The following is an 18076-nucleotide window of genomic DNA, read 5'->3' on the forward strand; positions in this document are numbered from 1 at the left end:
AAGTGGAAAAGAACTACCTGCTCAGGTTGATTAGCATTGGAGAGAGGAATGACCATCCAAATGACATTGAGGTTAATGAGGGCAGCGCTGGTAGTAAAAGTACAGGGCAGGACTGCCGTCTGGCCCCGGGCCACTTGGATACTCCCAGGGCTCTCAGAGACTTCCAGGGAAGCTGCAACACCTGCAAAGCAGAGAACAGGGAGGTTATGTGCTCACCCTTTCCTGACAGACCAAACCTCTTCAGAAAACGCTTGTGTGTTTTACATTATCAGTACTGTAAACAGACTCACATAATAATCTTACTAAACAACTTCTAACCAGTCATTGACTTGAAATAATAAAAACAGTTACCTTTATCTCTTAGAAACCACAAATGAAAAACATTAGCAGATACTTACTTTATTTTGTAAGACAATATCAGATATTTGGCCAGATTCAAATACATGGGAGAAGTTAACTGATAGGGTTTGAACAAAACTTGCAATGGACGGGGAGCCTGGGTGGCTCAGTCGGTTAAGCGGCCAACTTTGGCTCAGGTCATGATCTCAAGGTGAGTTCAAGCCCCATGTTGGGCTCTGTGCTGACAGCTCAGAGCCTGGAGCCTGCTTCCGATTCTGTGTCTCCCTCTCTCCCTGCCCTTCCCATGCTCATGCTTTATCTCTGTCTCTCAATAATAAACAAACATTTAAAAAAAAAAAAACTTGAAATGGTGAGGATGGATGAGAAATAAAATGATTTTTTTTAAAGGCATCAATAATAGCACACTTAAAATTAAATGCTTACATATAAATCTAACAAAATATGTGCAAGATCTAAACACTAATAACTGGGGGCACCTGGGTGGCTCAGTCAGTTGAGCGGCCGACCTCCACTCAGGTCATGATCTCGTGGTCCATGAGTTCGAGCCCCGCATAGGGTCTGTGCTGACAGTTCAGAGCCTGGAGCCTGTTTCAGATTCTGTGTCTCCCTCTCTCTGACCCTCCCCCGTTCATGCTCTGTCTCTCCCTGTCTCAAAAATAAATAAACGTTAAAAAAATTTTTTTTAAATAAACACTAATGACTGTAAGACGCTAATGAAGGAAATCAAATAAGCACAAAAATGGATAGATATGCAATGTTCATGGATTAGAAGATTCCATTCTCCCTAAACTGACCTATAGATTCAGAGCAATCCCAATTCAAATCCCTGTAGGCTTTTTGTAGCTACTGAAAAACTAATTCTAGCAGACATGGAAAGGCAAAAAACGGGAATAGCCAAAATAATATTGAAAAATAAGAACAAATGTGCAGAATTCACACTATCTGATTTCAAAACTTGCTATACAGTTATAGTAATCAAGACACTGTGGTACTAGCATAAGGACAGAACACCAGATAAATGGCACAGGATTTAGAGTTCTGAAATAAACATTTATACATATATTTTTTAATATGAAATTTATTGTCAAATTGGTTTCCATACAACACTCAGTGTTCATCCCAACAGGTGCCTTCCTCAATGCCTATCACCGATCTCCCTTCCCTCCCACCCCCTATCAACCCTCAGTTTATTCTCAGTTTTTAAGAATCTCTTATGGTTTGGCTCCCTCCCTAACTTTTTTTTTCTTCCCCTCCCCCATGGTCTTCTGTTTATATTTATAGTAAAATGCTTTCAACAAAGGTATAAGACAATTAAATGGGGGGAAATAGTCTTTTCAATAAACAGTGTTGGAACAATTAGACATTAATATGCAAAAAATTAACTCAGACCCTTACCTCACAGGATACACAAAAATCAACTCAAAGTGTATCACAGACCTAAACATAACAGCTAAAACTATAAAACTTCTAGAAATAAACATAGAAGAAAATCTTTGTGACTGTGGGTTAGTCAAAGAGGTCTTAGATATTCACGAGTACCATAAATCATAAAAGAAAACAATTAAAAAGTTGGATTTTGTTAAAATTTTAAAAACTATTGTACTTCAAAACATTTAATTAGGAAAATAAAAAGCCAAGGTACAGACTGGGAAAAAAATATCTGTAATTCACATATCTGATAAAGGACTCCAATATATAATATATATGATGGAACTATTACAACTCAATAATGAAAAGACAAACAACCTAATATTAAAATGCATAAAATACTTTAATAAACATTTATTTCAAAAAGTAATAAGCACATGGAAAGATGCTCAACATTATTACTCATTAGGAAACTGCATATTAAAACCACTGGAATGGCTATCATCAAGACAAAACCAAGAGCTTACAAGAATGTAGAGAAACTACAATCCTCATTCATTGCTGGTGGGAATGTAACATAGAACAGTCACTTGGGAAAATAGTTTCAGTTTCTTAAAATGTTTACCATAAACTTACCATACAACCCAGCAATTCCACCCCAGTAATCTACCCAAGTGAAAATATATGTCACACAAAGACCATGTATGTTCATGGTAGCATTACTAATATCACATCGCCAAATATCTTATCAACTGATTGGTGGACAAAATGTGGTATATCCATACAATGAAATACTACTCATGAGTAAAAAAAAAACCATAAGTTACTGACACACCATGGATGAGCTTCTCAAACACATTTTGCTAAGTGGAAGAAGCCATATGCAAAACACTAATATACTGTATGATTCTATTTACATGAAATGTCCAGAAAAGGCAAATCTATAAGGACAAGAAGCAAATCAGTTGTTGTATGGGGCTAGAGAGGAGGGATGAGGGATTGATGCAAATAGGTTATATGCAACTTTCTAGAGTGATGGAAAACTTCCAAAACTGGATTGTTATGACGGTTGTACAACTCTATAAATTTCCAAAAAATAAATGAATTTTATATTTCAAATGTGTGAATTTTGTGGAATACATATTCTATCTCAATAACTGTTAAAATTAAAAGAAGAAAATAGTGATCTATCAGAATCAAATCCTGGGAAGTGAAAATCAACTTTTATCTCTTCTAAAAAGAATGCCTGTGCCCCTGGGACTATAGAACAGTACAGGGCTAACAGGAGATTAAAACAGGCCAGGGAGATCCAAGAGAGAAGCTATTCTAATCACAAAAAATACATTAAGACCATGGCAGTATCTCAAACTGTTTTACTTTGAAGTGATATTATCTCAATTCTCCAAAAAAAGTAACACAATAACATATCGCTATGATTACAAATCATTTTTAAAAAAATAAATCTACATAACACCTTCCTTCTATAGAACTTCATGTTCTTCACATAGATTCTGATGATGTTCTCAGGAGTTAAATTTGCAGGATAAAATGTTTCAAAAAATAAGCCATCTGTGATAGGATACAAAGCAGTTGGTAACATCAGGAAAAGCCTCTAAGTAAAATATTAGGGAAAGTCTCTCAGTTTTAAAAAGGAAAACTGAAAGAAACTCAAGTGTTAAGTGTCAAGGCCAACAAGGAAGGTTGATCATGGAACAGCAATGAACAGGGGAATAAGCTACCTTCTAAGGTAGAAGCGAGTTAGGGCAATATAGTTGTTACATGGTTTTAGAGTAAGTGTAGAAGCCAAACTAGCAACAAAACCTTCATCCTTAACTTCCCCAGGTAATCCTCCAAGAAATGAAGGGAATGTGTCCCCTTTAAACAATACAGGATAATGTGTACCTTCCACTCTCAATTCATGAATTCCAAGGTGAACTCACACAATCTTTCATACACATTTTAAAAAGAAAAAAAAATGGCCAACATAAACTAAGAATGAAAGAGAAAGGTGTTGACGGAGGAAACTACCAAAATAGGTTAGGAGTTGAGTAAAGGAAGAGTAAATCCATAGGACAGGATGGGAGCTGAGGGGACGGGAGCAGGTCCGCTAGCAGAGACAAGCCGCTGGGTTGGTAGAAGTTATGGAAGACTGACTTCATCTACTTCCCATTTCACAGAAGATTAACTCTGAAATCTCAAGTACAGACACGGCTATAGAAGAAATAAGAGATAAGAGATAAGAAAAGTATGAGTTTGAAGGTGCAGAGATCTAGTTTGAAATCTGGCAATTTCATCTGCTTAGCTGGGTGGCCCCATGTAAATCACTTCGTCTCTGATTCAGTTGCTTCCTCTGAAAAATAGGGCTAAATGTTACCATCACATCCTCATCAAAAGGGTATGACAATAAGGGCAGTAACAGAGGCTGACAGCTGATGATGACAACCATGACTGCTACTACTGCTATTAACATATACTACATACAACACAGACCATATGCCAAGCCCACATTTAGCACTACTTACAAACACATGTGCATGTGCACACACATGCACACTCATTTAATCCACACCCCAATCCTTTACTTAGTAACCTCCTACTCATCCTTCCTATTAGCTCATGTGTTACTTTTCACAAAAGAGCCTTTCCTGACCCCCCAGTCGAGGTCAGGCTGTCATAGAGCAATGTTCCTTTCATTCTGAACACTATCCAAACTTGTGATCACACTTTCATTAGTATTCATACTTATTACTTAAAATATCTTCACCAGTATACTGGAGGTCCACTGAGAACTCCATTACTTTAAGCACATAATTAAGAACTCAATAAATACATGTTACTGAATGGATCTAATTTAATTCCTTCAGTTTCCACGCAAGAGACCACAGTAGGGTCCAAAGAGACAGACTTGCCAAAGGTCTTAAGACTAGGACCTGTGTCTTCTGACTTCCCACAGTATGATGTCTGCTATACCAAACTCTCCCACAGATCACATCTCAGAAAACAAATGATAATGTTATCACTTGTATTAAGATGAGACTGAAGAGATACTTTCTTACCAATAAAACTGATAACTGAGTGACAGAAACTCTATTTGTAATTATATCTCTTCTACTCTCAGTGTCTTACAGATAGGAACATTTAACATAAAAAGGCTGTTATGCTCTCTAGCTACCAGAATTCTCTATGGAACAGAAAGTCATCCAAGACCATAAAACATCATATATTAAGACACCAGATACCAGAGCAAGTTTTAAGATAAACTATCCTGAAGGACTTACACAAAGAAAATGGCTGAGAACAGGCTACCTAACTTTTACAACTACACAAAGAATAAACGGGTCAGAAGTGAACATCTGTAAAGAGACTCTGAGAGACTTCCTTGTTAGAGGTTGGTGCACTTCAGTCCCATCCCATGCCCACTCAACAACAGGGCCTACATTCCTGGAATGTGTCAGGGCCAAGGACATCTGAGAGTTTCCAATGGATCAGAGGTGAACACACAAAGAGCTGGTGCAGGGTGATCTTGGATTCCGTCCTAGCGGGCTGAGGAGACTTCACCACAACGAAGCTGGGGGTAGACCTCTGACTTCCTAAAGGGGGGATCACCAGCATTCTAGAAACTACACATAGATTTCTGTATATAAATTGACTTTTCTTGTTTTGCTTTATTTCTAAACTCAGAGTGATCAGAAAAAAACTGTGTAACCTGCTTATGTTTTCATGTAGGAAAAGAAGAACTGGATCTTGAATAAATATAAAGAGATCGGGATGATAAAGTTGCTTTGGAACGGTCTCAGAATTCCTGCTTAACATACGGACTAAACTGAGTACAACCGAAAATTTCTTAGAAAGAGTAAAAATAAGAAGGAGGGAAATGGGTATTTTTTCACATTTTAAATGATTAATTTTTTTCTATCTTATTAAAAAAACAACTAAAAACCCCATTTCCTTTTAGAGTGTATTTCCATGTTTGAAATTCTAGGCAGGAATTTAAACTTTAATGCTAACTATTAGATTAAAAATTCATTTAAAATACCTTACAATTTGCAATATTTACATGAGAAATGTATAATTTAAGAGCTGTTTTGGCAGCATTTTGCAGGCTTGAATCTTTTCTTAGTACTTTCACCCAAGAAAAATTAAGTCAACTCATGAATTCTGAATGACTCTAAGCAATTAAATAAGAAAGACATAAAGCACATGGCCCCGTTTCCTCTGAGGAGTTGAAATCATAAATAACAGTTGTCTATACTCTTTCTTTAGGCCCCTCTCAAGATTTAAAACCGAGAGAAATGCACATTTCTCTCAGACCAAGAATCACACATTAGAGGAAAAGAAACTGGCAGCAAAAAATCCTTAGAAGTCTTAAGAGGGATCATCCACACCACACAGCAGCCAAGGGATAGACAAAGGATATTTCACAGTGATCTGCAGACTCCAAGAACATGAAACGTCACCTGCAACACCCATCAGAGCCAGAACACCTGAAGTTCAGGAGGAGGACTGGCCAGAGCAATCCTACTGAGATTTCAAAACAGAGTATTCACTGATATCTGGGGAGCATGTACGCATGTTTCAGGATCAGCCCAAAGGCCAGAACACTTCTCCCTGGGAATAAAGCATCAAAAGGATCAACAAAGCATCAACAAAGGTCAACAAAGCATCAAAAGGATCAGATGGTATTTGGGAGGACTGTGTTGTCCAGTCACCCAAAATATTAATATCAGCAGTCACAAAGTGCTAATTTTGACTTATATGATTCCCCTACAATTCATAAGTGCTGTTTCTTACATTTAAAAAACAGAATATAAAATTCATTTAACCTATGCAAATACAGTTCTGTCGTTCCATGAGACTGAAGTAAATTTCAAAAAAAAATAAAAATTCCATATTCTGTTTTCTGAAGGAAACATTGGAATAGCATAAGTCCCTAATATTGTAGTGGTTTTTAAAACAAATCACTTTCTCCTCATACTGTACCCAAATTTTCATTAAATAATCTACCATTATAATTATTATTATATGATTTTTAAACTGTCATCTGAACTAAAAAAAAATAATGTTTATATTAGTTGACATTAAATTATATTTTGGCCATCAACACAGTACTAAAATAAATGAAGAATAAATATCTGGTTAGTTTGATCAATGTAGATGGCTTCATTATGCACTGGTCATCTATAATAATAAATCTGTAGGATCACTGGCAAATCTCTACTTCATTTGATGCCATATCAAACAATATACTTTACTGTTGGTACACAAAGGCAAGCTACTGTAAACTCACATATCCTTATCTTCTGGCTAAAGCACTAAATACTCCTACAGAGTCCATGACTCATAGTATTACCGTATTATATTTCTATGGTTTTACGGTTCCCTTCAGGTACTATTACAGTGCCTTGTCATTACCGTCTCCTTTTCAACCACAAACATTCCTTGGGGGCCATACTAAGGGCAAATAGCATGCCAGGAGATCTGGGTATTGAAATGATTTCCTCAGAGCAGACCCAGAGATGAGACAGAGGGAGCCCAAAACCCTGTACTGAACCAATGCTCATGGTCTACACTACCACTCTTCAAATAATCAAAAAGTATATATACATCTGCATATTTGGCCCTTTCATGCCATGCCGTATCTATTAGGTGAGTGACATTTCCTCAACAAGGGCTCCTAACACTTGATCAGAATCCTCTACAGCAAGTCTCCCACTATTATTGCCCTCTCCTGACTTTATATATGGCTTTGGGAATAGGTATCCTATTCCACTAGCAATTCTCTTTACAGGGATGACCACAGCCCAGCAAGGTGACAGACCATTTACATACATATTTGGTTTGGCCTATATTATATGACTCCAAGTTTTTAAATACTTTGAATCACTTACAATTAAATAACACAAAACTCTACATTACCAACTTACCTTGAAAAACTGTAAAAGTCAGTAACATTGGGCCTGCAATTTCACACAACAATTGATCACTGCTGCCTGTTAGACAAAGCATGAGCTCTCCACATTGTCACAATCCCCATCACCCTTATTACTCTACAATATGACCCACTTTACTCAGTCAGGATACCCACCTGACTCTTGTGGGCATTTGTGTCTGCAATCCTTTCTGTAAAACTAAGTGAGTAATGTGATTATAACTAACTGTTTACAGAAGCAAGCCATAAAAGCAGAACCAGGTTTTGCAATGTTAAGATGGGACATGTTGCTATGACAGCTACCATAGCCACAATTCCCTTCAGGGAAAGCAGAATGAGACAATTCCTTACACACAGGTTACCAGGTTTGTGACACAGGATCTCATTCACATCCTGACGACAAGTGATTGTACCAGAAATGGGCACCTGACCAAAAGAGTCACCTATAGACTGGACAGTTGTTTGTGAGGTAACTGTCATGAGATCCTGTCCAAAGATACTGCCAAACACAATGGTGCCTGGCAAATCAAGGAGGACCTTCCTTCTTGGTGGAGAGCTTGAAAAAGCAGCAGTATGTGAAGAGAGAAGAGCTAGGTCACTGAAGTAGGAATAAAGAGGGACATTAAATAATGATGAAGGCATCAATTCATCAAGGACATAATAGTCCTGTGTATATACCTAACAACAGGGCTTCAGAGTACATGAAGCAAAAACCGATAGAACTGAAAGGAGAAAAATAATACCAATCATAGTTGAGAGACTGGAACACTCTTCTGTCATTAACAATAACATAGAAGAAATTCATAGAATAGATAAAAATCAGTAAAATACAGAAGACCTAAACAATACTACCAATGAATTTATCATAACTGAGTTTCTTAAGACACTCTACTCAACATCATAGAATACACATTATTTTCTAGCACACATGGAACATCCACCGAGATAGACAATAGTCTGAGCTACAAAATAAATTTTAACAAATTTTAAAGAATTAAAATCATACAAAGAATGTGAATAAAATTAGAATTCAATAAAAACTTAGAAAATAATCAAAGATTCATGAAAACCTACTTCTAATACTTCACTTCAAAGGTGAAATTACAAGGAAAATAAGAAAATATTTTCAATTGCATGAAAATGAACATAGAACATTTCAAAATTTATGAGAAACAAAGTCTACTTAGAGAAAAATTAATAGCATCTAAATGCTCATATAAAAAGAAGGCTTATAATCAATAACTTAACCATTCACCTTAAGAAAGTAAAAAGCAAATTAAACTAAAAGCAAGTTAAAAGAAGAAAAGTACAAAGAGCAGAATTCAATGAAAATGATAATAGAGTAAATCAATGAAATCAAAAGGTGGTTCTCTGAGAAGGTCAATAAAATTGATAAATCTCCAACCAAACTGCTCAAGAATGAGAAAGAGAAGAAACAGCTATGAAAGAGGGGACATAGCCACAGATTCTAGAGACAGTAAAAGAATCATAAAGGGATATTATAAATAACTTAATACTAACATGTTTGGTAACGCAGATGAAATTAACAAATTTCTGAAAGGGACAAAGTACCAAAGCTCACGCTAACAGACAGAGACAGCATGAAGAGCCCTTTGACCGTTAAAGAAAATTAATTTCATTTGCATTTCAAAATCCTCCCACCAAGATCTCACCAGACCCAAATAGCTTCATTGGTGAACTCTGCCAAACATTTAATGAAAAAATAATGCCAATTCTATCTATAAACTCTTCCAGAAAAAAAAAATTCAGTTTATGAAGCTGGCTAACATTAATTACGCTGATACCAAAATCCAACAAAGACAATACATGCAGAGAAAATTACAGACTAACATCCCTTCTAAACATAGACATAAAAGTCCTTAAAATATTAGCAAATTGAATCCAGCAATATACAGAAAGAATAATTAATCATGACAAAAGTGATGTTTACCCCAGGAACACAAAGTTCACTCAATATTTGAAATCAATATAACTTACCATGTCAATATACTAAAAAAGAAAACTATATAATTTTTTGATAGGTACAGAAAAAGGTGACAAAAGTCAATGTCTATGCATTATAAAATATTCATTACAAAAACTCTCTTCAAACAAGGAATAAAAGGAACTTCCACAAACTGGTAAAAAGTATCTACAAAAAAAACCAAACCAAAACAAAACAGCTAACATCATATTAATGATTTTAAAAAAAACAACTTTTATAAATGGCTAAAGTTGTTTTCTTCTTAAGATCAGAAACAAGATAAGGATGTCTGATCTCGCCAGGTCTGTTCAACACAGAGGTCCTAGCCATTGCACTAAGGCAAGGATAAGGAGAAAAAGGCATATAGATTGGAAAGAAACAATGTAAAATTGTATTTATGTGTAGATAACACAATCATCTACATTAAAAATTCTAATAAATCTACAAAAAAGCAACAAATTTTAAGTAATTAGTTTAACAAGGTTGCAAAAACCAAGGTTGATATACAAATACCAACTACATTTTTAGACAGTAGCAAGGAAATTTTGGAAATTAAAATTGTAAAAATAATACCACTTGTAATAGCATCAAAAAGATAAAACCCTTGCGGATAACTTTAATGAAATATCTGTAAGATCTATACAATGAAAATAACAAAGCTTTGCTGAGAGGAATTAAAGGACCTAAATAAATGAAGAGATAAACCACGGCCATTAATCAAACCTTATACTGCTGTCAAGTCTCCCTGAAGTCATCTACTAATGTAATAAAATTCTAATCAATATTCCAGTAAGCTATTTTGTAGAAAGTGTCAAACTGTTTCTAAGATATACATGTAAAAGCAAAGATCAAAATAGCCAAATTTTGAAAAGGGAAAAAAAGTTTGAGGACTTGCTGTACCTGATTTTAAAACATTCAATAAAGCTAAGGTGATCAAGATAGCGTTGGGTTGTCATAAGGACAGACTTATAGAGAGTCCAGAAATAGAACCACATGTATGTGGCCATTTTATTTCCAACAAAGATGTCAAGTGGGAAAGAATACGCTTTTCAAAATATAGTGCTAGAAAATTGGACTTCCAGATACAAAAATATTAGATTTACCTTTACCTTACACCTTTATATGGTTAACCCGAAATGGATTGAAGAGTTAAATATAAGTGTAAAAACATAAAATTTCTGGAAGGAAACATGAAAGAAAGTCTTAATGACTCTGAATTAGGAAAATACTTCTTTGGATACAAAATGCATGAATTATTAACCTATCAAACTCAACACCCAAAAAACAAATAATCCAGTGAAGAAATGGGCAAAAGACATGAATAGACACTTCTCCAAAGAAGACATCCAGATGGCCAACCGACACATGAGAAAATGCTCAACATCACTCATCATCAGGGAAATACAAATCAAAACCACAATGAGATACCACCTTACACCTATCAGAATGACTAACATTAACAACTCAGGCAACAAGAGATGTTGGTAAGGATGTGGATAAAGAGGATCTCTTTTGCATTGTTGGTGGCAATGCAAGCTGGTACAGCCACTCTGGAAAACAGTATGGAGGTTCCTCAAAAAACTAAAAATAGAACTACCCTACGACCCAGCAATTGCACTACTAGGCATTTATCCAAGGGACACAGGTGTGCTGTTTCGAAGGGATACACGCACCCCCATGTTTATAGCAGCACTAACAACAATAGCCAAAGTATGGAAAGAGCCCAAATGTCCATCGATGGATGAATGGATAAAGAAGATGTGGTATATGTGCGCGCGCGCGCGCGCGCACACACACACACACACACACACACACACACACACACACAAAATGGAGTATTACTCGCAATCAAAAAGAATGAAATCTTGCCATTTGCAACTACATGGAAGAACTGGAGGGTATTATGCTAAGTGAAATTAGTCAGAGAGAGACTAACATACGACTCCATTCATATGAGGACTTTAAGAGACAAAACAGATGAACATAATGGAAGGGAAACAAAAATAAAAACAGGGAGGGGGACAAAACAGAAGAGACTCATAAATATGGAGAACTTTGGGTTATGGAGGGGGTTGTGGGAGGGGGGATGGGCTAAATGGGTAAGGGGTACTAAGGAATCTATTCCTGAAATCATTGTTGCACTATATACTAATTTGGATGTAAATTTAAAAAAATAAAACAGGTTAATAAAAATAATAATAAATTAGATTTTCAAAATTAACAATTTCTTGTTTTCAAAAAACATTATTAAAAAATAAAAATACCAGCCATATTTTGGTAGAAATTACTTTCAAAACACATCAAAGACTTGTATTTATAATACAGAAACAGATCTTACCATTCAATAAGAGCCCAATTTTTTAAATGTACCAGAGAAAACATACAAATGGGTAATAACATGAAATGAATTTCAACTTCATTAGTCAACAGGGAAATTAAAATCACAAGGCGGTATCTGTACAATGAGTTAAACTGACTGACAATACCAAGTGTAGACAAGAATGCAGAGTAACTCGAACTTTCGTACCTTTCTGGAGGACTGCAAATTGGTACATATATTTGGGGATATTTTCACAGTTTCTAACAAAGTTAAATATGCACTTAACCATACTATCCAACAATTCCAGTCCTAAGTATTCATCTAAGAGATGCAAAAACACCGAAACACCTATATGCAAAATTTTCACAGCATCTTTATCCACAAGACAAAAAACTGGAAACTCAAATGTCCATCAACTTACAGATGGATAAAAACTTGTGAGAAACAAGAGAACACGCTACTGATGCATGCAATATAAATATCAGAGCCATTATGCTAAGTAAAAGAACCCAGAAACAAAAGACTATATATAATATGTACCCATTTTTTAAAAAATTCTGTATAATGGAAAAGATAAAAGTATAGGAGCAGAACACACCAGTGGTTGCCTGGGGCTAGAGCTAAGGCGGAGAGGGGAAAGGGCATGGAGAATGACCGCACGGGGCATGAACGGACACTTTGAGGGTGACAGAAATTTTCAACATCACAATTGTGCTGGTTATTAGAAGACTGCAAACATTGGTCAAAACTCAACAAACTGTGCACCTAAAAGGGGGGATTTTATTGTATGTAAATTGTACCCCAATCAATCTTCTTTAATTAAAAAAAAAAGAGGATTGTTGGGGAGCTCTCAGAACCACCGAAATGGCTAAAGAAACAAGCTCAAGGATTAAACTTCTAGGAAAATATCCAAAACTGTGCTGTACAACTGGCTTGAGAGAACACTGCTACAGCTGTCCCTGTCACCAACCCTAAATGCCAGGACCCTACTGCAATGACTAATGGTATCAGTTCTCTGTCTGGCACTCCACCCGACAACACTATGGACCACCAAAGCCATCCTCTTCTGCAGTTATCCATGCTCAGCACAGAGGTCGTTTCTCACTCTGCTCTCTCCCAAATCGTGGTCTCATCCATGTGCATCTGACTGGAGAGCCAAAGGCCAAGCTACACAAGAAGCTGGAAATTTGAGTTCACACGTCTAACAGTGGGAAGTGGACTCATAATGTGGGAATTTCTCCAAATACAGAAATACTATTCAAAATAGGATAGCCAGACGTTAACAGGACAAATGTTGACTACGGCAAGCAGCAAGTGGAAATATTAAAAGCTGTTTCATTCCTTCTTCTCCCCTTCCCCTTCTAAGCCTGTCTTTGTCAAGTCCTCTCTAGTTCCTAACTTCACAGCCTTGTGCAAGGTGGAAAGCTGAAACTACTGAAGACAACAGGCTTCCTGTCTCTGTAGTGAAAGCCTGTGCTCACTGAGGAAACTGTCCTGAGGGAGAGGAGCTGGGAGGGCCCTGCTTTGAGCTTGCGAAAGGAGAAGAAGGGCTCCTGGGAAGGGCATGGAAGCTGGCCAAGTTCCTGCAGAAGAGGGGACCCCTGCTCTACTTTCCTCAGAGGCCAAGGGAAATAGTAGTGCTTCAAAGGGGATGGCTGCTCTGGACACTGGGGCCCTGTCATTCCAAGACTCCTTCTGCTCCGTGAGGCAAGGAAGCTGCAGAGCAAGACTTCAAAGGACCCTGCAGGTTCAAACGTGGGGAATGCGGTAGTTACTCCATGGAAGACCAGAGGGGTCCCCCAGTGTTTGGGTTCTGTGGGGAGCCCCAGTAGTAACTGATATTAAATTTCCTGCTACAGGGGTAAAAAGAGACTCTCAGATTTGTATTCAACTCGATTTAAAGAAAACAGATGAACAGACATACTTTGTAAACCTTTGTGGGTCCTAGGAATGAAAAGTATAATTTTAAAATGAATATTAATATAATATTAACCCAAAGGTTATATGAAGGACTTAAAAAAAAATCTCTGGGCTTTCAAATTCCAGAAATCCCTGTTTAGAGACAGGGCAAGGCATGGGGACAGTCTATGAGCTATTTTTTCAGTGTTTCAGGATTGCCTTTTATTACAGGAATAACGCTCTGGCCAAATTTGAACTTGCCAGTGACTAGCTGCTTTCAGAAGGAAAAAAAATCAAAATTCCTTCCTGTTTAGTTTTCTAAAGAACTTCTGAACATCTAGGTTTTAAACCTGGACAATGACTAGGGTAGGAAGAATGTACTTTTCTTCCCGGGCTTAGTTTTGCTTTGTTTTCTAAAGAAATTACAGCGTAATTTAGTTTATATTTTGGTAGGCCTTTTTCACATCATGACACTGTAGCTGAATGCCAGTATCTGTCTGGTTAGCAGACTGAAGATTTATATTGGGAAATACTAACTAGAGTTTCCAGATGGCAAAAGGCCAAATAAATGGCCTTTACTGTTAAATACAGCCATGTACTCTCAACTTCACCACCTGGTTGAACACAGCCCCACTCGGCTCTAATGAGCAAGCGCCAGTTGTTTAATGAAGCATTCATGTGATAAAAGAGGCTAAATCAACAAGTAGAGTTATTTATGAATAAATAAAGCCATCTGAAACCATCAGGAAGGATGTTATATTCCGAAACTAATTAAATTCTTTTTTTAAAAAATGGCTCCACTGAAATATTTTATTCTCATTCGCCAGTAATACTGCCTCCTTCCAAACTAAACACCATTTTTTAAAATTTTCTTGATCTAGTGGATTTGTTTGTGTTAGTACCAGTTTAACTTTTAACAGTTTAAAGCACTGAAATATGTAAATAGGATCAAAAGAATGAAAAGACAACTTCCTGAATGGGAGAAAATATTTGTAAATCATGTAATTGATAAGGGGCTAACATCCAAAATACATAATGAATTCATACTACTCACCAGCAAAAGCACAAACAATCCAATCAAAAAATGGGCATAAGATCTGAATAGACATTTTTCCCAAGAAGACATACAGAAGACCAATAGGTACCTGAAAAGATACTCAACATCACTCATACCGGGAAATGCAAATCAAAACTACAATGAGGTATCACCTCACATCTGTTAGAATGACTATCATCAAAAAGGCAAATAATAAGTGTTGGCAAAGATGGGGGGGGGGGGGGGAAGGAAACCCTTGTGCACTGCTAGTGGGAATGTAAACTGCTGCAGCCACTATGGAAAACAGTAAGAACTTTCCTCAAAAAATTAGAAATGATCCAGCAATTTCATTCCTGGGTATCTACCCAAAGAAAATGAAAACACTAATTTGAAAAGATACATATACCACTCCCGCCATGTTCACAGCAGCATTATTTGTAAGAGCCAAGACATGAAAACAATCTAAATGTCCATAGATGGATGAATGAATGGATAAAGAAAAAGCGGTGGGGGCGGGGGGGGGGGGGGGAATACTATTTGGCCATAAAAAATGAAATATTGCCCTTTGGAAAACATGGATGGACCCTGAGAGCATTATGCTAAGTGAAATAAGTCAGAGAGGAAAAGATAAATACCATATGAGCTCAGTTATGGAATAAAAAACAAACAAATTGAGCCCATGGATATAAAGAACAGCCTGGTGGTTGCCTGAGGCAGTAGGGGTAAGAGGAGAGTACGTAGGCAAAATGGGTGAAGGGAGGGCAGAAGGTTCAAATTTCCAGTTACAAAATGAATGTCATGTGGATGTCATGTACAGCATGGAGACTATAGTTAATGATATTGGACTGTATATTTGAAACCAGGAGAGGAAATCTGGAAAGTTCTCATCATCTGAAAAAAAATTTTATAACTATATTTGGTGAGAGATGTTCATTGGATTTACCATGGTGATCATTTCACAATATACAAATATCCAACCATTACTTTGTACACCTGAAACTAACATGATGTGATGTCAACTACATGTCAATTTTAAAAAATGTGGAAATAGGGAGTTTATTATCTATCCTGTTAGAAGCTCGTACTAATCTGAGAATGCAGAGAGAGGTAATACGGCCTCATAATTATTCACTGACACAATGCATCCGAGTACTTTTCATGACCTTCCTTGCAGGCTCTGCTTACTCTGGCCTCTGCCTCTCTCTCCAGTCAGTCTTAACAGTACTTCCTCTCACAGTGAACTTTTCTCAGGTCCAGGAATACACTAGGCTCTCCTGGATTGGTATGGTCTATTTCCCTAGCTTGAAACAGTCTCATCTGTGTGTCTGTCTGTCTCTCTCCCTGCCCCCACCCTCTCTCTCTCTCTCTCTCTCTCTCTCACACACACACACACACACACACACACACACACACACCTTTCTAATTCCTACCTATCCATCAGATTTCAAAATTTCTCTCATCCAGAACAGGTTACTTTTCTCCTTTAAATGCCTTCACAGCACCATATACTTCCTTTAAACTTCAAGAAGTCTTTCTCAGTACCAGATTCTAAGTAGAAGCTATATGCCCAGGTCCTAGTACACAATGACCATAATACAGTAAATGTCCAATATGTATTTGATAATAGTCATCAAGAATTGATCAAAAATCAAGAATGTGCCAAATACACTTCTAAGCACTTTTATTTTTGCTAGGTGACAAACGTGACTGGAAGGTGATATGATTATTAATCATATTTTATACATACGGACACCAAGGCCCAGAGGTGTTAAAAAATTTTTTTCCCGCATAACATTGAGATTCAAACCTGTGTCCAGCAGGACTCCATGGCATTCCTAACCTCTATACCATACATCCTCCTAATAATACTGGAAAGGGCACAGGATCTAGAATCCAGGGGCCACTACTTACTAGTTGTGTAACCTTGGTCACATTACGTAAACTCTTGGATCCTTAGTAATTTTGAATTTTTATAAAAATTATAAAAACATTTACCACCCAAGATAACTATGAAGAAGCGTACATTAAAGTGCCTGGCAAAAATAAAAAAGTTTTTAATAAAGAGTAATTGAATCTGATCTCAGGGAAATAACCCAAAGTAGTAAAAAATAAGAAAGAGAGAAGAAAGAAAGCAGTTAGTATGTATTCACCTACATTCTTATAATTGTCCCAGTGGCATGAAACTTCTCAAGAAAATTATGGTCACATGCTTATTGTGACGTATACCTACAGTTCCGATTTTTTTTAGTTACTAAGAGCTACATGGAGTTATTTAAGCACACGTTTAAGTTAAGAGAAAACTTCATTTGGTATGTGGGTTAGTACATACCTATATCCTCCACACCCCCACCGTGTAAAAGGCCAAAAGACTGAACACTTTCCTATGACAAAGCAGGAGTAAAATTTAAAAATGAAATGTGAAGTAAAAATATAAAAGAAACATTAGAAAACAAATAACTGGTAGGAAATGAAAAGATAAATCTAAATGAAACCAAAGATAGTACAGGAAGAATTAAGCAAGAAAAGAATGGGAAAGATAATGGGGATAGAAAACCCTGTATTGTTGACAGCATCTGATCTGCCGATTAATGTTATTTCTAAGCAGATTAACCAAATCCCAACTGTTCTACATCAGGTCCTTTCTCTAAGCTTTTCCTCCCTCCTATCAGGAAATAAAGAATAAATACAAATTTTAAACATGCAAATAAAACAGAAGGAAAAAACCCACCCCCTACAAACCAGAAATGTTTTGAGTGGACAATTCACCCAAATACGTCTGTTCTTTCCTTCTATTCTGTGCCCATACTAAAGCGATAAAGTGGAAAAGTGAAAAAAGAGGAGAATTAGCTCCTCTGTAAGATGTGTTTTTTTAATTTATTTTTTATTTTTTTTATTTATTTTTTAAACGTTTATTTATTTTTGAGACAGAGAGAGACCGAGCATGAACGAGGGAGGGTCAGAGAGAGGGAGACACAGAATCCGAAACAGGCTCCAGGCTCCGAGCTGTCAGCACAGAGCCCGACGCGGGGCTCGAACTCACGGACCGTGAGATCATGACCCGCTTAACCAACTGAGCCACCCAGGCGCCCCTTTTTTATTTTTTTTTTAACGTTTATTTATTTTTGAGACAGAGAGAGACAGAGAGAGGGAGACACAGAATCTGAAACAGGCTCCAGGCTC

General features: G+C 36.9%; 1 protein-coding gene across 5 annotated transcripts in view; it reads right to left on the bottom strand.

The window, feature by feature from the left end:
• The window catches only part of IGSF11 (immunoglobulin superfamily member 11), a 200429-nt gene that overhangs the window by 25555 nt on the left and 156798 nt on the right, over positions 1 to 18076 (bottom strand). For all 5 annotated transcript variants that reach the window (XM_060639940.3, XM_060639939.3, XM_060639937.3 and 2 more), the window contains one exon: positions 18 to 181. In XM_060639940.3, coding sequence (XP_060495923.1) covers positions 18 to 181 — 164 coding nt within the window. The remainder of the gene's footprint in view (positions 1 to 17; positions 182 to 18076) is intronic.

Source organism: Panthera onca, chromosome C2, assembly GCF_046562875.1.
Source record: "Panthera onca isolate mPanOnc1 chromosome C2, mPanOnc1 haplotype 2, whole genome shotgun sequence".
In the NCBI taxonomy this organism is placed as follows: domain Eukaryota; kingdom Metazoa; phylum Chordata; class Mammalia; order Carnivora; family Felidae; genus Panthera; species Panthera onca.